Here is a 21,512-nt window from a genome sequence, read left to right as displayed (position 1 = left end):
TTTTTCGAGACAGGGTTTCTCCGTAGCTTTTTGGTTCCTGTCCTGGAACTCCCTTTGTAGACCAGGCTGGCCTCGAACTCACAGAGATCCGCCTGCCTCTGCCTCCCGAGTGCTGGGATTAAAGGCATGTGCCACCTCTGCCTGGCCTAAATAACATTTTGAATACAAAAAGATGGGAAATTATAACACATTTATAGGAAACTTATTCAGTTTAGGAGCAGGATGTGATATTTGGAAAGAGTTAGAAAATAGGAGTTGGACTACAGAAGGCCTTGAATGGTAGATAGTGGCGTGTGGACATGTCACAGAATCTAGAGACAGCCTCCCCAGCAGATGGCTGGTGTGTGCCTGTCCTTAACTCTATACTGGGTGGAGTGGCCAAGGCAGCTCAATGGAAATCATGACTTTTGTGACCAGGCAAACTGTTTCACCTTTTCTGCTTTAAGCTTAGCTAACGTAAGCAATTGCATACTGCTGCTTATTTGCCTTCCTGGCAATTTTATTGTAATGAATTGTTTTAATATCTTTGAAGGTTACCCTTTGAAAACAAGATAGTATTTCAGAGTTATGATTGCATTTCCTTAATTCTACTCTTATTTAAATATTATATATGAGTCTTAAGTCTACTGGGATTTCACCTTTCCTTCTTTTGTTTTCTCTTTCTCCTTAGGTAGCTGGGCAGCCATTGAGCCCCACCACTCAGCAAGCACAGCAGGGGCTTAGCCCTTCCCATATCCAAGGCAGTTCTTCCACACAGGGGCAGGCTCTACAGCAGCAGAATTCCTCTGTACAACACACATACCTCCCCAATGCTTGGAACTCCTTCCGTGGTTATTGTAAGAAGAACGGGATAGTCCATGGGTGGGGATATCTCTGGCCATGTGTCTTAATTTCGTCAGCTTTATAATAGGTTTTTGGATTGACATATCAGTTGCTCATTTTCAGTTCTCTCTTTCTCTCTCTCTTACCAACCCAGTTCCCACTCCATCCTCTCCTCCCATTCCCTCCATCTCTCCCTCTTCCCCATCCACTCCTCAGAGAGGGTAAGGCACATTGCTCTGGGGAAGGTCCAAGGCCCTCCCTTCTATATCTAGGCTGAGCAAGGTATCCATCCAAAGAGAATGGGTTCCCAAGCAGTAGGGATAAATCCTGGTGCCACTGCCAGTGGCCCCACAGTCTGCCCCAGCCATATGACTGTCACCCACATTCAGTGGGTCTAGTTTGGTCCTATGCTGGTTCCTTTGAGACAGGGTTTCTCTGTGTAGCTTTAGAGCCTGTCCTATAGAGCATATCTCGAATTCATAGAGATATGCCTGCCTCTGCCTTCCGAGTGCTAGGATTAAAGGCATATGCCACCACCACTTGGCTCATTTTCAGTTCTCTGTGGTACATGTATTTAAATGAATTTCATAGCAAAATTTAGGTCAGTGTTTTGATCCAGAATGCCAGTCTCATATTTTCCGAAATGTTAGATATGTTACTGGAGCTGTGACGAGGTGACTTAAGGATGGGTAGGGATATATGGTGGTGATGTTTCATCCCTTTTACCAATACTTTCCTTTCATATTGGGAGTCAAACCCAGGGTCTCACTGAATGCCTATTTGTGTGCTAATTACTGTGCCTGGTCCTGGGTATATGTGTCTGTCTTTTCTGTTTTCATTACAAAGAACTCATACAGAACTTCTGCTTGATAACCTTAGCTCTGAGGAAACTCCTCCTCCCACCCATGCCGTGTGCCTTCATTCGGCTTCACTGCTACTTTCACTGTCCTTTACGGTGCTTTTCTAGATGTGCGAGATGCTCAAAGTTGCCTTTATGTAATAGAACCAATGTTTTAAGAGGGCATGCATGAGCTCTAAGGCCTGCTGCTGTCCACTCCAAGCAAGTGCTAGTTGGGCTTGACTAAGAGGACACTAAAAAGAAACACTAGAAAGGCCTAATATAGTATGGAAAATTCCATCCCTGGTACCACTTGTGGAAAGAGCAGTGTTGGTGTAGCACCATGCAGGAGAATACTACTCCATATGCCCTCCGTGGACTTATTTCCACAATGATTTCCTGCCTCAGTGGAAACCCGGGATAATGCTACTGTATGGAATCCCCAGCCCCAGAAGTCTTGGTGGTTCTTAGACTCAGGCCTAAGTGGAAACTAGGACCCCACTCTGACTTGTTATGCCTGCCACTGAACTGGCTTCCTAGTTCTGACAGGCCAGCTCTGTGGCTGCCGACTCTACATTGGTCACATCTGGCTGCTGAACCAGTCAAGGCTGAGTGGATAATCTCCACATCCGGTATACTTTTCTTCCAGGAGAACAACTTATATAGCATATTTTACTTAGATTCTAGGTTTTCCCTAGAATAAGCTTCATTTTTTTTCCACCTTTTTTTTTTTTTGTCATTATGTCTTCTGTGAACCATTGCTCTGGCTTTAAAGCCTTCCAGGCTCACTAACAAAACATTTAATTTAGCACTAGGAATGCCACCTTTCTGCCTTTGCATTTGAGTGACTCAACAGGCTCCTTTGTCTACTTTCTTCCTCTCTCATCCGCTCTTGATTGCTTTTGTACTTTATAAACCTGATGGGTCTGCTGGACTAAGTCATTCAGATCTGCCAGAGCCTCTCCTTCATCAAAATCATATTGCTATGGGACACAGCAAAGCCACTAGGCCATTAAAACTTTCTACCAGTCCCAAAGTCCATGCTGAAGTAACTTTTTCCTTCCTTCCTTCCTTCTTTCCTTCCCTCCCTCCCTTCCTCCCTTCCTCCCTCCCTCCTTTCTTTGTTTCTTTGTTTCTTTCTTTGTTTCTTTGTTTCTTTGTTTCTTTCTTTCTTTCTTTCTTTCTTTTTTTCTTTCTTTCTAGATTTATTTATTATGTATACAGTGTTCTACCTGCATGGCAGAAGAGGGCACTAGATCTCAGTACAGATGGTTGTAAGCTACCATGTGGTTGCTGGGGATTGAACTCAGGCTTTATTAACTAATTCTTACATCTTACATTAACCCATAGTTCTTGTCTGTGTTAGCCATGTGGCTTGGTACTTTTTATCAGCGAGGCATTCTCATCTTGCTTCCTCTGTGTCTGGGTGATGACTGCAGACTGAGCCTTTCCTCTTCCCAGAATTCTCCTGTTCTAGTCACCCTGCCTGTACTTCCTGCCTGGCTATTACTGGCCAATCAGCATTTTATTAAACCAATACAAATGACAAATCTTTACAGGGAACAAGACCATTGTCCCACAGCATTCTCTTATCACAAACATGTTACTTTTAGGGACTGAAATATATTCTCTAATATATCAGCTATTGGGGAGGGCCATTCCTGTACTCATGTGGTAGACTTCATTTATCATCAAGATATGCTGCTCCATACCATGTAGAGGAAGATGGACATCCTGGGATCTGCTCTCTCCTCACCTCCCGTGTAAATGGAAATAATTCTTTAAAGTCTTCAAATATCGTTCCAATGCCCAAGCAGTATCCTTATTTCTTTGATTGCCTGAAAAAGTTTTTTAAATTTCTTGTTCGAATTGGAGTCTGAATTGGGGTCTGGATAAGCACCATCCATTGCAGCTGACTGCATCTTTGGAGTTTCTTTTCACATGTCCTCACTCTCCCCTTGCAGCCGGCATGTCTGTGTTGAAAAAACTGGTCACATGTCCTGTAGTTTCCACACTCTGGATTTTGCTGGTAGCATCCTCATGTTGTTGCTTAATGTACTTTCTTCCTTTTATTTCCTTAGACTAGCATCTAGATGTAGAGGCTTAATCAAGGTCAGATTGGTTTCAGACCCCACACTCAGCTGATATGGAGTGGACTGCTTCTCTTCCTGTGCTGTCAGGAGCCACTAGTGTTTATTCTCTGGCTTCTTTATTTCATCAGGACTTGCAAGGTTGTGATTCTCTAATTCGATTCTGTTATTCCTACTCATTAATTAGGTAGAAACATTTTATAAAGAGATAAAGAGATTATGCCGGATGTGGTAGCACACACTGTAACCTCAGCCTGTGATCTTAGCACTTGGTGGACAGAGAAGCAGGAGGATTGCCAGGCCATCCAGGGCTACATGGAAAGACACTATTACTACATATCCTCGCAGAGGCAGAGGACCTCTGTGAGTTTTAAGCCAGCCTGGTCTACATAGTTAACTGAGGTTAGACAGAGTTACATAGTGAAACCATGACTTAAAACAACAATGAAAGTAAAGCAAAAGGAAAGAAAGAAAAGAAAAAAATTGTCTTAATCATAAAATTACTCAAAGATACAGATTTGTATAGGAAAAGCACAATAGAATACTTTAAATGCCAGATTGACCACTTATATTTACTGGTTTTCTTTCTTTCTTTTTTTTTTTTAGTTTTTCGAGACAGGGTTTCTCTGTAGCTTTGGAGCCTGTCCTGGCACTAGCTCTTGTAGACCAGGCTGGCCTAGAACTCACAGAGATCCGCCTGCCTCTGCCTCCCGAGTGCTGGGATTAAAGGCGTGTGCCACCACTGCCCGGCTATTTACTGGTTTTCAAAGTAGTAAGTCAGTTTCCTTGTGTTATCCAAAACAAGTCTCTCTCTGTGTGTGTCTGTTATTTTGTATTCATGAAGTTTACATATGTAAAACATGTAACACATGATGTGCTTGAACCTACTGCTTTTGTTGCCCTTACAGGTGTCCAGGCTACCTCATCTTTGTTTCTTCACACTGGGACTTATATCTTTCACACAGGCCCCTTTCCTGTGTTAGGAAGACCCAGTGTTCCAGGCTCATTTTCCATCACAGCCCAGAGCTAGCACCACTCAATCTCCTAAGCATCTCTCATCCATTTTATAGAAAATATTCTTTAGAGACTACTAACAGGGCACTAGCATAAATTTCATTTCTAATTTGCCTCAATATTGCAAGTTATTTGGTTGTGATCACCAGGTAGCTGTGGATACATTTGTGTCATGAATTCAAATCTGAGTATAAAAGATAAAAATACTGGGGCTGGAGAGATGGCTCAGCGGTTAAGAGCATTGCCTGCTCTTCCAAAGGTCCTGAGTTCAATTCCCAGCAACCACATGGTGGCTCACAACCATCTGAAATGAGGTCTGGTGCCCTCTTCTGGCCTTCAGGCATACACGCAGAATGTTGTATACATAGTAAATAAATAAATAAATATTAAAAAAAAAAGACAAAAATACTAAGCCAGGAAACTTTTATAACTCTTTTTAAGGCTTAAAAGGTTGAGTATTTTCCTTGGTGACTAATTGGAAGCTATTTTTGAGTGAGGAGGCATTGGTTGTTTCCTGTATATATTATCCCTCTGTATCAGTCTCTTCACACACATGAGTGAAGAGGTCCATTCACTCAAGAACTCAGTTAAAATAAATCAATAAATAAGTTTATTAAATAGAGAGAGAGGAAGAAAGAAATCATATCAGGCCAGATGTGGTGGTGCACGCCTTTAATCCCAGTACTCCAGAGGCAGAGACAGGCCAGTCTCTGAGTGTGAGGCCAGCCTGGTCTATAGATAGAGTTCTAGCACAGTTAGGGATACTCAGAGAAACCCCATCTAAAAAACAAAGCAAAATGGGGGCATCATGTTGCAAGACCACCATCATGAGGTTTTACAAGCATGGGAAACCTGGGAACTGTCTCAGTAGCAGTGTGAGCACTGGCAGTTCTCCAACTTGGCATTTAGAATTGTCTTTTGGTCCCATATAGCTGAGGCAAGCCTCAACCACATTATGTAGCCAAGGTTGAGGATATAACTAAACTAGTAGAGCATTTGCTTAGCATTCAGGAGTTTTTGGGTGTAATCCATAGCATAGTATAAACTGGGCATGGGATTACATGCCTATAATCTCAGGAGATGGGAGGCAGGACAGCCAGAAGTTCAAGATTATTCTATATAACATAGTAAGTTTGAGGCTATCCTGAAATATGAGACCCTATCTGGGAAAAAAAAAAGCAAAGAAAAACAAGGCAAACTCCTGTGTTAGCTTCCAGAGGTTATAGACCTGTGCCACCAGGCCCAGTGCATTTAGGATTTTCAGCATTGGATTTTGTTGGCGTGGCAAGAACACAACCATACACCATTTGGGGTTCCTGCTTTTCAGGTGGGGGTCTTATTTTGTTGCTCTGACTGGGCCTGGTGGATCTGAGCCCTGTGGCTATACAGGTTCTAAATATACCTAGGGTAGGACGGACTAAACTATAACACTTAGTAACTTATGTGTGTGGGGGGGGTTTTTTTTGGTATATATAAATTTTTCTTTTCGAAACAGGGTCTTACTTTGTAGACTTGACTATCTTGGAGTTACTATGTAGGCAAGTCTGGCCTTGAACTCATAGAAATCCCCCTGCCTCCCCAGTATTGATTACAGCGTGTGTTATAGTACCTAGCCATTTGTGTGTGTTCACAAAATATACTCCACTTACTGTCTTTTAAGTTCATGGACTTACCGGGTACAACCCATAAGATAAGCAGAGAGGCATTTGTTTCTTTTAGCACTTGACTAAAATCTGAAGACCACTGACTTTGGTTTATTTCCTGTTTTCAGCATCTGAAATTCAAATGATGACGCTGCCCCCAGGTCAGTTTGTGATCACCGACAGCGGTGTGGCAACTCCTGTCACCTCTGGGCAAGTGAAAGCAGTGACTCCGGTGAGTCTGCCAGGGCTGTGTTACAGTTTGTGTTATATTGGTCACAGTTGCTCTCCCTCTTCCTCTCCCTCCCTCTCTCCCTTCCCTTTGAAGTCCTGGGATTAGAACCCAGACCTACCTGTACATGCAGACACGCTGGGTAAGTGACCTACCACTGAGTTACCTCCCCAGGCCTCCTATTTCTTTAAACTGGTTGATGTAGTCTGTTTTCTCATAGTTGATGGTTCGGAAAGCTGGTCCTTTATTCTTTTATCCTTAGTTCATTGCTCAGGAGGACAGTGTACAGGGAATGTTGATTCAATTCCTAATGACAACAAACTTCCTAGATCTATCTATATGATTATAATTTTATGGACTTTTTATAAATTTTACAAGACTTTAGCTGGGAAAAAATAATATAATGAATCAATTATATGGTGTGTGTGTGTGTGTGTGTGTGTGTGTGTGTTTGAGACAAGGTTTAACTATGAAAGCCAAGTTGACCTTAATTTTGCAATCCTCCTGCCTCAGCTTTCTGTGTAGTGGGATTACAGGCATGTACCACTAACATTCCTGGTTTATAGAGCTTTTGTGGGAGGTGGGGAGTGTTGAGACAGGGTCTTGCTATATAGCCCCAGATGGCCTGGAACTTGTATGATGACAGTCATGAGCATCCATGCTTGACTAGTGTCGAGCTGCTTTACATCATTTAACTACATAAAGAGGTATTGCCATCAATTAGCATATTTATTTAACTTGAGCAATATTTAACCATGTTGATTATATGTACTTGTTTTTATTTTTGGGTTTATGCTGGCCTATCTCTAAGTTATTTGGAAAAGATTTTTTTCTCAAAATTTGATTGACTATTTTTATGTGTGTGTCTGCATTTATGTACATACATAATATACACATTATGTATGTATATTCTGTACACTTAAATATCCAGTGCCTGTGGAGACTAGAAGAGGGCAGGGAATTCCATGAAGGTAGAGATAAAGGCATTTGTGAGCTGCCATGTGGATGCTGGGAGTGTAGGTTTTCAGAAAGTACCAGTGCTCTTGACCATTTAGCCATTTCTCCAGCCCCCAGAATATATATATTTAAGTTCAGAGACTTCTTGGCAGGGGTTGGGGTAGGTGGGTAATGGCACAAGCCTTTACTTGGGAAGCAGATGCCATTGGATCTCTGTAAGTTTGAGGCCAGCTTGGTCTATATAGTGAGACCCTGTCTTGAAAACAACAACAACAACAACAAAGGAAAACAAACAAAAAAAGAAAAATTCTCTTAGAAGTAGGGGTGTGGTTTAGTGGCAGCACACATACTGAACATGTGTGAAGCCTGGGTTTAGTCTGTAGCATGCAGAACAGTAACAAAAACTTTTTTGGGAAAAAACTCTGGAGATCTGGTGTATTTCATGGTGAACATTGCTGAGAGCAGATCTTAAATGTTCTCACCATAAAATGTCCATTTGCTAAAGGTTAGTGGGTCCTAGGTGAATAAACCGCCCCTACTCCAGAGGAAGAGCCACAGGAAAGTAAATCATATCTGAAATTGCTTCAGGAGAGGCCGAGAAATTGAGCCCTCGCTGGGTCAGAGGTTATTTGCTGTAGTCTTGGGAAGACTGACTGAGGTTTCCTCTCTGAGTTCTTTTTCCCTTTGTTTAGCTTCGTGTTATTATAACCTGAGATAATTAATAACCAAGGTTTATTCAGTTGATGGTTTTGGAGGTTGCACTCTGTGATTGAGCCAGTGGTCCTGTTGCTTTGGGCCATGGTAGCACAACAAGATGAGAGTGCTTGGCCCAGTGACTCACTCTCAAAGAGGAAGGGGCCGGGTATCTCAGGGCCTGTGCCCAGTGACCCCAGGACCTCCCATGAGGTCTCACATCCTAACCATTCCACTACTTCCCAAGATTGCCACCTAGGAACCAAACCTTTAAAACACGAGGGATCTTGCCAGGCAGTGGTGGTGCATGCCTTTGATCCCAACACTCAGGAAGCAGAGTCAGGCAAATATCTGTAAGTTCTTGGCCAGCCTTTTCTACAGAGTGAGTTACAGGACAGCCAGGGCTACCCAGAGAAACCTTTTCTTGAGGGACAGGGACACTTGTCCCTGTCATAGCATCTTGCCCTTCTGTCTGAAATGATATTTCTTTAAAAATGCTGATACAAAGCTAAGAGTAGTGGTGCATGCCTATGATCCAAGTGTTTTGGAGGTAGAGATAGAAGGATCAAGAGTTCAAGGTCATCTTCAGTTACGTAGTGAGTTTAAGGCTATCCTGGGCTAAATAAGATCTCATCTAAAAAATTAATATAATGAATGAAATGCCCATTTTATATGTATGAAATTCTCATGATCAAAGGAAAAAAATGAGAAAAAAGGTGAAGACAATGTGAGTATTCCCTTAAATTTACTCAGTGCAAGGAGCTATATTCTAAGATATGTTCTTCCCATACTTTCTTTTTTTTAATATTTATTTATTTTGTGTGCGTGCTGTACATTGAACCCAGGACCTCATGCATGCTACCACTGAGCTGCACCCCTAACCCCTTTCCTATGTTCTCAAATAGAAAGCACATACTTGATGAGGGTAGCAAATTATTTTATTTTTAAAGATATTTAAAAGTATTGTTTAATAACGTATGTTTATGGGAGCAATGCATGTGAATTCAGGTGCCCCAGGAGACCAGAAGAGGGCATCAGATTTTCTGGAGCTGAGTTACAGATGTGGGGAACTGAATTTGTGTTCTCTCTATGAACAGAGGACATATCCCCTTCACTGCTGAGCCATCTCTCCAGCCTTTGTTCTAGTATATTCTAAATGTTTTTACTTGGAAAACTAAAACTTAGGGCTCATTTAATATATCGTGTGAGTGTGTGTGAGTGTGTGAGTGTGTGTGTGTGTGTGTGTGTGTGTGTGTGTGTGTGTGTGTGTGTGTGTGTTGGGGGCAGCCAGAGGTCAACCTCAGGAGTTATTCCTCAGGAGTCACCTTCTTGGTTTAATGCAACAGGGTCTCTTACTGACTTGGAGCTCATGGATTTTAGGGCCCTGGGAGCTACTTCTATTTCCCTCCATAACACTGAGAGTACAATGAGTGCCCTGATACTTTGGGGAGGGTCCAGTTCTAGGACTTGAACTCAGCTCTCTGTGCTTTTGCAGCAAAGACTTAACTGACTGAGCTATTTCCTCAGCCCCATTAGTATTACTTTAAAATGCTATTAGACTTTGAAATTCTGTTAGCTGGGAACCATTAATGTTGAAGACCTGTCTTAGACATCAGTTTGCCCCTTTACAGAGACCTTATCATTCATTTTGGATGAATTTTAACACTTAATTGGCATTAAGTTTCTAAATTCTTAGGAGCAATTTTTTAAAAAGCATATTTTATTTTATTTTCATTAAAAAAACTTTTTTGCCAAGTAAGGTACCAGCATGCTTCACAGTCTCTAAGGTTCCTCATTGTGTTATCTGATGACACAGCAAAGGTGCTGCTTTGAGTTACCTTTGGAGTCAATTACTGTGACTTAGCTATCCTCCAGAAAAGATGCGGGTGAAACATCTCTCAGAGGTACCTATTTGGGTCCCCTTGAAGCATTGCTTTGGATGCTTGCTCCTCTCTTCCAGTAGTTCCCTCGCTCTCTTCCAGACTCCAGTTCTTTTAAAGGATCTTTTTCTTTTGCTCTAGGGTCATTATGTATTAGCAGAAAGTCAACCAGAATTGGAGGAAAAGCAAACCTCTACCCTCTCCGGTGCAGTCCAGGTTCAACCCTCTGCACACAGTGACTCCCTGGACTCCACAAGCCCCAGCCAACAGCAGACCACACAGTACATCATCACGACCACCACCAATGGGAGTGGGAGCAGCGAAGTACATATCACCAAACCGTAGATTTCATCCTGCCCCTGGAGTCCAGTGCTCATACCACGTCTTCTCACTCGAAATCTGAAGCTTCAAACACCTAGACCTCTTTTTAAAGATTTATTACTCATCAAGAGTTTGGAAACTACAATTTTGACACATATGTGCCAGGGGTGATTTTTGCCAAGGTCATCTTTACCCAATTGACTCTTCACACCCTTGGGATTTCTGCCATGGAATGCAGTTCCTTCAGGGGAAAGTTGACTTCCAGACGGAGAAACTCGGCCTTGCTCTTGAGCTGGTTGTTTGTTTTGTTTTCATTTTTGAACACACTGACAAGCCTTACTGTCCCTTTGTGGAAATACTAAGTGGCATATTATGTTCATACCAAAGGTGGACACAGGATGTACCAAGTCCATGGTCATTGGACTTCTGAAATCCAAGCTATGGTATCAAAAGAGAAGGAGTATTTACTTCATGGGTGTGATCAGGTCAGAACCACTTTATCTCATGCATTTGAGTTTTCAGTCATTTAACAAAGGCAGCTTATTGTATGAAGACTTTAAAATGGTAAGATAAAGGTTTGATGGTGGTGTTCTGAAGGAGAAACTGTCTTCTAAAATTTTCTTATTGCTGATCTCTTTCTCTCTCTCTTCTATATGAGGGCTCACTGTGCTGTCCAATACAGCCTTGAACTCATGGGCTCGTGAGATCCTCCTGCCTTAGCCTCCTACGTAGCTGGGACTACAGTCAGGCACCATCATGGCAGTTGTTTTTAATCTTTCTTATTTGGGAAAACCTAATGGGCAGTGGTGGTGCTCCTCACAGATGCTGACCCTAGCAGATCTGGCCTCATGGTCCACAAGCGTAGACTCCTTGGAAGACAAAAGGTTGCATGATCTCAACAGGATTTAAAAAGCCCCTACATTAAAGCTCTGCCTCCAGGCTTCTGGTTTTATATAGCTGTGTTTAAGAAGGAAATACTAGTTCTATGAAAAATTACTAAAAATATAAATTGAGGATATATATGTAGCTACATATATATACACATACATATACATATGGAGAAAGAAAGACAGACAGACAAGAGCTGAAACCTTGCCCTGCCTGGCAGGATTCATTTACTGCTCATTAGTAAAGGTTGACTTCCTTACTCCTACTGGGTTCATCAGGTGTATGTATAACACTTTGTGTGTGATGCTGTGAACCAAAACCCAGGGCCTCTTGCATGTTAGGCAGGTTCCCCGACATTGAGCTACAGTGCTAGTCCCTGCATCACACTTGTGTTCACATCATTGAATGTATTTTAGTACTTCCAGTACTGTCTTAAAAATGAAGAGTCTTTGAATTTGGGTAGAAAGGTGGTCTTTCTTATTCCTAAGCTTTTTAAACTTTAAGCATATTGTAATTCACCCAGATCTTGTTATAAGAAGACCAACTTCCCACTTATGGCAAATAAAAATAAGGGGACCATTGTAATAATGAGATAAAGGATGGGTGTGGAGGAGAATTAACACTGGTTGGGAGAGGAAAGCAGTTTTCTGTGTGATAGTTGTCTTCTGTGTGTCCTGTTTGGAGTCTTGTTTGCTGTGGATCCAGTGGGGAAGTATTGCCCTTTTTTGTACTGCACATTCCAGTTGTACCCAGAAGACATCTTAAAAGCTTGTATTTTAACAACTTTTTGTGACATCCATTTTAAAAATAATTATTGTAGAGTGAATTTACCACTCCAGATCAGGAAGACCTAAGTTCATTTCAAATGAAGTTAAGTAATTTATTTTATTTACATTTCTGAGGAAAAACTGGGTCTGTGAATTAAGAAATAGACTATCTCCTGTGTGGTAAAGATGCCTTCCTGAAAAGTAAACATTTGGTTTTGAAGTCACTATTATGTAGATTCTGCACTTTCCTTTTGAAATCTCATTCATAGACTTATGTCTGAAGATTTGGGCATGAAAAGAACTTGAGAAAATTACCTCAAAAATGTGTGGAAACTGAAAATGAACAAAAAGGTAACATAAAATGTTACTCCAAGTCACAAGAACGTAAGACTCTGGTTCCCAAAGTCCTGTAGTGTAATAGCTAACTATGGCAGAGTCTCAGCCATCTCAAAGGCACAGTTCTAATTTCTGTAATTTAAATTGGGCTGTTAGAGCTGGCATGGTGGTGCACACCTTTAATTCCAGCACAGGAGACAAAGGCAGGTACATCTCTGATTTGGAGGCCACTCTGGTCTACAAAGAGTTCAAAGACAGCCAGAGCTATACAGAGAAACTCTGTCTTGGAAAACAAAAACAAACCAAAATAAATAAGCAAATAATTTTGGCTTGTTGGATTCCCTTTAATTTGAGCCAGCAAGGTATCTTCCCCACTTCTCAGGAATAGCCCAGTGATTAAAATAAAAAGCCAATCACTGAAGGAATGTTGGTTTTGTGTTAGTTATTTTTTAAGTTTTAAAATACACAGAAGAAAAATACTGTTGAAGGACTTTGTCTTTTTCCCTTCTATTTTTTTCTTTTTTTGGTTCTTATATGGAATAAATACCATAACTATTTCATCAACCAGAGATGTGGGTGGCAGTGAAGACATCACCACTTTAAGATCAGGTATTTTATGAATTATCCCAAGGTATCAGAAGGGATGGCAGAGTATACTCCTTCTGACCGCCTGAACGGTCAGTGTTCCAGTGTCTACATGGTGATCTTTCCTTAGATTCTGTGACACTGTAGACTGCATTCAGTACAGTGTGAAGTGGGTCGGATATAGATTTTTAACATTTTTATTGTTTAGTTTGTACCCAGAGAAATGGATAGTTCATCATGTAAGATTCCTGTTTTTCTGGAAAGACTTTCTGTTTTGATGTTCTTGAGTTATTTTCTGACCTGGAATTGTCCTTTCAAAAAAAAAATTCTCAAAACATCAAGAGCTAAAAAACACCTAATGAGATGTTGAAGCTGGCCCATTGGTTGAAAGTATTGATTCTATCCTGTTATTTAAATGTGAACATTTAATTGTATATTCAGTGAGTTATAGTGTTAATAGTCTTGTGCTACCCAGCAAGTGTAAAAATTAATAAATATTTTTTTAATAATTATGTTTCTTGTTTGTGTGTGTGTGAGTGTGTGTGTGTGTGTGCAGGGACTACTGATATGGTTAAATAGTTTCTTTTAAATATTGCACCCATAGGCACAAGCCATCCTGGTCTGCATAGTGAGTTCTAGGTTAGTCTAAGCTACAGAGTGAAACCCTGTCTTAACATTCCCTTCTTCAAAATATTACCCTTTAGTTTCTGATTCCTAATCTGCCATTCAGGAACTTTGAAATAGCCGGGCAGTGGTGGCGCATGACCTTAATCCCAGTACTCGGGAGGCAGAGGCAGGCGGATCTCTGTGGGCTCGAGGCCAGCCTAGTCTACAAGAGCTAGTTCCGGGACAGACACCAAAGCTGCAGAGAAACCCTGTCTCAAAAAACAAACAAACAAAAAAGAAAAGAAAATCCCATCCTTAAGAGTAGAACCCTCTAAGGGAACCAAGGCCAGTTGGGATGGGAAACAACTAAGATGAATGAGTGGAGGCCCAGTATGGAGAAATCTGAGAGAAAAAAAACCCAAGGCAGGGTTGGAAGGCTCTTGCAAAGGTAAACTCCATGTTGGGTGACTCATAACCACTTGTTACTGGAGCTCTGGGGATCTGATACCTTTGGTCTCCTCAGACACCTGTTCTGTGCACATGACCATACACACACAGACAGACACACATACTATCAAAAACTCCAGGAGATCATCAAAACATTGGGGAAGGAAGGGGTTTTATGTTTCATGAGCTCATCAGGTTCTCATAGTAAATACTGAGTAGAACACTTGCCTAGTATGTACAAGGCCCCATGTTCGTACTGTAAAATAAAACATAAATTACAAGAATTTGTGTTATTCTCAGGCCTTGTCCCATAAAGAAGTCACATGGCTCATGGCACAAAACAAACAAAGAAAAACCAAACAGAACACAGTTTAAGGGTGTTTACCACCAAGACAAAATTCGAGAGAGTGAGAGCAAGAGATGGAAAGGGAGAGTCAGACCCAGCAAAAATGTTTTCAGATGATTTGTCTGATAAAGGATTGTTATCCAAAATAGACAAGGAACATAAACTCAAAAAAAAAAAAGAGAAAAGAAACAAACAACCCTAGTGAAAAAATGGCCCAAAGGCACCTTAGCAAAGAATATACAAATACAAATAACAAATGAACATATGAAAATACGCTCCATGTTTGTTATCACCAGGGAACTTCAAATTAATATCAAAACAATATAAGGCTTTGGGTGTGGCTCAGAGGCAGGGTGCCTACATCCGATCCCCACCACCCAAACCAAAACCATATTATTACTGTCTGGTTGGACAGAGAAGAGTGGTGACACAAGTGGTTTTAGCACTACTAGGACGTCTAAGGGAGGACGATGGCAGGCTTAAAGGCAAAATGATGGAGACACTTAAAAGATCAGTGGTTGCCGGAAATAGAGAAGTAGAGATGAGTAGATGGGGAAAAGATTAATTTAAATTTTAAATTATTAATTAATTAAAATAGATTAATGGGGGGGGCGGGCAGTGAAACAATTATCACTCAGATTCATCAGCATAGATTCATCAATTATAAGAAAAAAGTATCTCACCTGTGTGGGTGAAGATTATGTGCATGTGTGTGTGGGCAGGGGCAGGGAATTTGTGGCGAACCTATTCTTCATTAAACTTTGCAGTAATCCTAAAACTGCTCTAAAAATAAAGTCGGACGAAAATGGTAATGTATTGCCGCTGTCCTGTCTGGTCACGCAGAACGATGCTTCATACTTGGTTTTCATAGTGCTCATTTCATTCCTACGTACATTTCATAGCTCATCAGTTCATACTTGGTTTCTAACTCTAAAAGAATCTATGAATATCTGTGGAGTCAGTAGGGGCACAAAGATTTAGCTATATTTGAAAAGCACTATTTTCCATTGCGGGAAGGGCATTATTAGCATGGCATGTCCTGCTCCTCGGACATGTCTACTGTCATGAAAAGAACTGTGGATAGTTTATACAGGACTAGAGAGCGAAGCTGGGGGGTACTTGAGAAGATGCTATTTCTAAATAAGACGCAGTTAGTCAAGAGGAGCAGTGATGAGTGAGAAGAGTACGGTTTTCCAGGTTTGTGCTTCTCCAGCTAGGGTGGGTGTTCTACTTGCCCAGCCTTCAACACGGCAAGAGTTCCTCCATTGTCCGGGGGCCTCAGCAAAACCTTCTGCAGAGAGTTTTCTCCTCCTGCAGGGTAGTTCTTAGCTTCAGGAAGTCCCTGAAACGGACCAAATTCTTTAGGCTCCTCTCCACCAGAGCAAACGATAAAACTGAGAGTCCCCCACAGGTGGAAGGAGGCTGAGCTGCAAAGAGGACTCCGAGATGGAAGGAGCTGCAAAGACTCTAGAAAGAAGCAGAAACCAGCTGAGCTCACCTGGAAGAGGCTTAGAGCAACTGAGGCAGCTGGAAGGACTTTCTCCAGCCTGGTGAGCTGCCTGCAGGCTATGCAGTGTGTCCCAGGTTCCCTGCTTTTGTGAGCTGTAACGCATGCTGGGGTGGGCCTTGGTGATGCGGCTGTCTTTGAGTCATTTCTGATCCTATAAGTAGCCCCCTCACCCATACTCCTGCAAGTAACCCCAATAACACTCATTGGTTCGTCAAGTTGGACTGTGGTGGCATGGAATCCCTGTGGTGAGCAGACGTGCGTTGCGTCTCCTAGGACAAATTCTGTCACACAACAAGTGGTTAGCACGGCTCCTGGTCATGCTGTGCTCTGCTTTAGCAGCCCGTGAAAGGGTGGAAAGGATGAAAGACGTGGAAGGGAGGTACGGGACACCGGAGCTGTTCAGACGCAGTCACAGAGATCCACCCCAGCCGGCCCCGCTCACTACGCCCCGCCCCGCCCCGCCGTTTGGGTTACGCCCCACAAGTCCCGCCCCTTCCGCTGCCGGAGCCCTAAGCGTGCGCGCACCCAGACGCCTTTGCGGGAGCGAGCGCGTCCCGGAGCCCGCGGCCGGACGAGCCAGCGGGGGAGACCCGCGGACCCGACTGAGGTGAGGGCGAGCCCCAGCGTCGGGAGTCGAACGGTGCCGGGTGAAGGGAAGAAGCGGAGCGGAGGGAAGAAGGGGGACTTCGAGATCCCCGTCGCCGTAGGCACGCGGCGAGCCCCACGCGTGGGCCTGCGGCAGCCGGGTGGGCGAGGGTTAGGGTGAGGACGGGTGGGGGAGGGGCGGGGCCGCGGCGCGCTGCGCGCAGGTGGGGCTGGTAACCGGGGACTCCGGCCCGAGCGAGCGAGATCGCCTTGCCTGCCGGCGCCTCGCGAGGGTCTGGAGGGTAGGCTAGCCCAGGTGCAGGGAGGAGGCCTTCCTGATGAGCGAGGAAGTCCCGGACACCCCAAGACTTAAAAGTCCACGGCTTCCGGGGTTCCAGCTCGCAGGTAGCCGCCTGCGTTTCTGATTTTGAGTTCTTGTGCGGAATAAGTGGCAAGGCTGAAGTTGTCACTAGGTCCTACGTTTAGCGTAACCAACCGTCGGCACGGGAAGAAGCTTATGAGTGAGTTGTGTAAACTGTGCACCTGTCAGATGAGGTACTGACTTTGTAGGTTGGTCTATGCCACTTGCGTTAAGCGGATTTAGTTCCAAGCATCAGGTTGCTTCTACTTTTTCCTCCCCCTATCTTGTTCCTTTCTCAGTTATTTAGCCGCCACATACATTCAGGATGCCCTTCATTCTCGTAGCGTGCTGAAGATGTTGGGATCACACAGTTGCCCGGGGACCACACAGTTGCGCCCTTGTAACACTGTATCTTTCCGTCTGAAATGTCAGAACTTGAAATCATTTCGCGGAAAAGTACTTCCATTCTAGGTCGATCACAGGCCTGCACTTTATCGTTTGAGAACTTGGGAAGTGGGAAGGATTTTCAAAGTTACGTAAATTCATTTAGCGGCCGATTCTTCACTGTAAGATCCCAAGAGTGGAAATAATGGTAGGGAGGCTCCCGGTTCAACTCCCATCTACCTATAGGAAAGGAGCCTGACACCCGGCGAGGTAAGATGCCCCAGATTAATGACAGCACAAGGGTAGAAATCTGGTGTTTTGATTAAATCCAGTTCATCTTTCCATTTTTGTGTGCTTTTTGGTCTTTTTGTTGGTAGTAGCGGGTAAGAGAATGGATCCAATCCCTATGGGGTGCGTTTACTGTGGGTTGGCCCTTTGTGAGCTGTGGCCTCGGTTTCACACCTGATTCTAGCTTTGGGAAGATGCTTTCTAAACATATTCTTTCTTGTATTTAGTTTTCTAAAAAGGGTAGCCAGCCCTGTTGAGTTAGTGCAGGAAAGAGGAGAATTGCATTAATTTACATGGATCTGAAGATTAGATTGGCCACTGACAGCTAGTTGTAACGGTCTGGTGATTGGCGCCGCGGGAATTTATGTGGGCAAATGAAATCATGTCAAGCAGTTTTTATAATTTAATTGAGAGTATATGCAAGAGGTATAGTGGGTATTGTGTGTGATGTTCCCATCTGTAGGCAGGTCCATTTGGAGTTGGGCAAATTATTTCCATACGTTGAGCCTCAGTATTAGTATCTGTAAGAAAGGTATAAGAAGCACAGTTGTAGGGGGCTGGAGAGATGGCTCAGTGGTTAAGAGCATTGCCTGCTCTTCCAAAGGTCCTGAGTTCAATTCCCGGCAACCACATGGTGGCTCACAACCATCTGTAATGAGGTCCTCTTCTGTAATGAGTGCCCTCTTCTGGGCTGCAGACATACATACAGACAGACTATTGTATACATAATAAATAAATAAATTAAAAAAAAAAAAAGAAGCACAGTTGTAAAAATTATGTGAGACCTGGCACCTCATCCTCGAGAAATAGCGTATATAAGTTAGCATCTGAGCTTTACTAATGTTTGTGGAATTTATGACTTTTTAAAAATAATCTTACACTAAAAATATTGTCATTGGTTGGGTGCATTGGTGGTGCATGCCTTTAATCCCAGCAATTGGGAGACAGAGGTGGACAGACCTCTTTGAGTTTGAGGCCAGGATGGTCTACAGAGCTAGCTCCAGGACAGCTAAGACTGAGAAACCTTGTCTCGAAAAATAAAAAAAAAGTAGATATGTAAGTGTGCAGATATGTCACAGCATTCCTGTGAAGGTCAGAGGACAGCTTTCAGGAGTTACCTCCTTTGTGGTGGCACCTAGGGATCACACCCAGGACATCAGTTTGTGTGGCACACACTTTTACCTTCTGGGGTATCCTGCCAGTTACTAAAGACATTATGTTCTAATAGATTATTGACCTTGGAACTTGTAGTTATGGACCACGATCTGTCATTTATTTATTGCTTTTTGGTACGGCCTCATGTCATACCCCAGGCTGGCCTGAACTTGCGATTCTCCTGCCTCAGCCTCCCAAATGCTGGGATTATGCTCTTGATTCACCATGTCTGGTTTAATCACTCAATTCCTCAGTCTTTTTCTTCTAAAAAATGAAAATGTAAGAAACTTAAGAATTTAGGAGCTGTTAAAAAAGCATTTTTAAAAGTCTTCCTGGGTAAGGCTTGAGCATTGTTGGAAAAGGGCTATTGAAAGGGAGGGAGGAGAGCAGCATGGCTTGAGGAGAGGATGGGGTGTAGGAGAGTTGACTACTCACTCTGTCATACTTAGTGCTGGCACAGGAGGGTTGGTGCACGTTGAGGCCAGCCGGCTACATAGTGATTTCCAGGCCACTTTGGGATGCAGAATGAGACCCTTCCCCTGCCTTAGAGATTTGAGATTGAATATTTGCCTCAACCAGATCTCTGCTTTTCTGTCTCAAGGTGTATACTTTTGTGTAGAATACCTGGGGAGAAGAAACAATGGATTCTTTGGATCACATGCTGACAGATCCCCTGGAACTGGGTCCCTGTGGAGATGGCCATGGTACACGGATCATGGAAGACTGCCTTTTGGGTGGTACCAGGGTTAGTCTGCCTGAAGACCTTCTGGAGGATGTGAGTGATAACATTTTTGTATTCATTTCCCTCCACCTCTTCTGAATCCTTTTCCTCTGTATCTCACCTTTCTTGCTCCCTTTTGTTTACTTCATTTCAGTAAGGGTTCCCTTATTACCTTTAAAAGTATAGTGTAGTTTGTATTCTGATTAAGGAAGACAGTATAAACTGTAGTTACATGTTTGATCAACAAGTCAAAATAATAGCATGATATAAATCAACACTATTATAACAGATAATTTTCACCAATAAGAAGAAAAGGTTAAATACTTTAAGAGCAGAATTATGTTTCTCTAAAAATGGATTTCCTGTTGTGAATCATTAACAAACCCTGGTTTCTCTATGTCCATAAGGTAGGTAACCTGGTCAGGAGTAATATGTGGCTTGGGGTAGAACATCAGCATGCCTTGACTTTCACAGGTCAGATGTATAGTCATCATTGGTAAGGAGGCTACCAACTATTAAGAGAGTGCTTTCTTATGCTCTCTCTTTCTCCCTCGCTCCCTCTCTCATAGGGTCTCATAGCCCAGGTTAGGTTAGGTTGGACTTTACCACGTAACTGATGATGGCCTTGAACTTGGGACCCTTTCTTTATTTCACAAGCACTGGGATTATAGATGGTACCACCATGTTTGGGTTATGTGGTGCTGGAGATAGAACCCATGGCTTTGTGCTTGGTAAACAATCATTCTGCCAACTAAGCTATATCCCCAGCCCAGAAACAAGCATTCTGCCAAACGAACTTCATCTCCAACCATTATTTGTAATTTCTTTGTGTACTCTTTCAAGGACATTTCTTTATGACATCCATTCTATCATCAGATGCTTACTTTATTTCATGCCAGACATGGTTAGATGCTAAAACTAAAATTGAGTGCAAAATGAGTTTTGAGGGAAAGATATTAGATAGTGAGTCTAAGGTGATTTGGATACATTCATGAAAGGGTGTTTGGTGGTTGAATTATCCTGTAGCTTCTTGCTTAAATTTCCATGACTCTGTTTTGTTTTAGGTTAAAGTCACAAATACTTAGCAGGCTTACGTGTCCTTCTGTCTGCTGTCACACCTTTCCTCTCCTTGGTTCAGCCAAACATGGTCTGAAGTTGTTAATTAAAAAATAAAAAAAATTACAGATAAGTGTATATAAACAAATACCTGTGTTTAGGCACATTTATATATTATGTATATATTTAAAGTAGTGATAAGACATGCATGTCTCTAGGTGTAAGTAAATTCATTCACTGGTATTTTTACATATTTAGGGGCTGAAGCTGAAAGATCACCTGAGCTCACTAGGTCAGGACCATCTTAAAATGAAACCATCAAAAAACAATAGGTTCCACCTCCCCCAAAACTATGTAGCTCAACTATGTAGATCCCATCTAGGGTGGTACAGCATTAATGCCATTGAAGCCCTATGTATTTTTCTCTGTTTTACCTTTATTACCTCTCAATTTCCCTCAATTGATAATTACTCTTTGCTGTTAATTCTTTTGCTTCTATGGCATTGTTCTAACTCTGTTTTTTTGTTTGTTTGCTTGTTTTGTTTTTCAAGACAGGGTCTCTCTCTGTGTAGCAGGCCTAGCTGTTCTGGTACTAGCTCTGTAGACGAGGCTGACCTTGAACTCACAGAGATCCACCTGCCCCTGCCTCCTGAGTACTGGGATTAAAGGTGTGTACCACTACCACCCACCTGGCTTGTTCTTTTTCCAGCGTATTTTTCCTGTTTCCTATCCCTTTAACTATCTTAACATTATCTCAGGTAGACTTTCTTGAACTGTGTACTTCTGTATACTTTAACTGTTCTTGAATTACTTTGTACCTGTGTGTTATGCTTATTATTTGGTACATATATATCCAATATATATTGAGTGAATTAAAAGTGAAAACTGGGGCCTGGAGAGATGGCTCAGCAGTTAAGAGCACTGACTGTTCTTCCAGAGGACCTGGGTTCAATTCCCAGCATCCACATGGCAGCTAACAACTGTCTGTAA

At 42.5% G+C, this 21,512-nt stretch overlaps 2 protein-coding genes across 15 annotated transcripts in view; both read left to right on the top strand.

Moving 5' to 3' along the window:
* The window catches only part of Prdm10 (PR/SET domain 10), a 96,604-nt gene extending 83,033 nt beyond the window's left edge, over nucleotides 1-13,571 (top strand). For 3 of the 6 annotated variants that reach the window (XM_075966442.1, XM_075966440.1, XM_075966439.1), the window contains 3 exons: nucleotides 671-836; nucleotides 6,536-6,639; nucleotides 10,308-13,567. In XM_075966442.1, coding sequence (XP_075822557.1) covers nucleotides 671-836; nucleotides 6,536-6,639; nucleotides 10,308-10,511 — 474 coding nt within the window. In that variant the 3' untranslated portion in view covers nucleotides 10,512-13,567. Of the gene's footprint in view, nucleotides 1-670; nucleotides 837-6,535; nucleotides 6,640-10,307 lie in introns of all 6 variants that reach the window. The other 3 variants (XM_075966441.1, XM_075966443.1, XR_012910048.1) reach the window with 3 other exon arrangements.
* A 2,922-nt stretch (nucleotides 13,572-16,493) lies between these two features.
* Nfrkb (nuclear factor related to kappaB binding protein) overlaps nucleotides 16,494-21,512 on the top strand; it is a 33,100-nt gene continuing 28,081 nt past the window's right edge. For 7 of the 9 annotated variants that reach the window (XM_075966435.1, XM_075966433.1, XM_075966434.1 and 4 more), the window contains exons 1-2: nucleotides 16,500-16,579; nucleotides 19,347-19,520. In XM_075966435.1, coding sequence (XP_075822550.1) covers nucleotides 19,386-19,520 — 135 coding nt within the window. In that variant the 5' untranslated portion in view covers nucleotides 16,500-16,579; nucleotides 19,347-19,385. Of the gene's footprint in view, nucleotides 16,580-19,346; nucleotides 19,521-21,512 lie in introns of those variants that run through there. The other 2 variants (XM_075966432.1, XM_075966436.1) reach the window with 2 other exon arrangements.

Source organism: Microtus pennsylvanicus, chromosome 3 (assembly GCF_037038515.1).
Source record: "Microtus pennsylvanicus isolate mMicPen1 chromosome 3, mMicPen1.hap1, whole genome shotgun sequence".
Lineage (NCBI taxonomy): Eukaryota > Metazoa > Chordata > Mammalia > Rodentia > Cricetidae > Microtus > Microtus pennsylvanicus.
The sequence above is the reverse complement of the archived record's forward strand: the minus strand, read 5'-3'. Positions and strand labels throughout refer to the sequence as shown.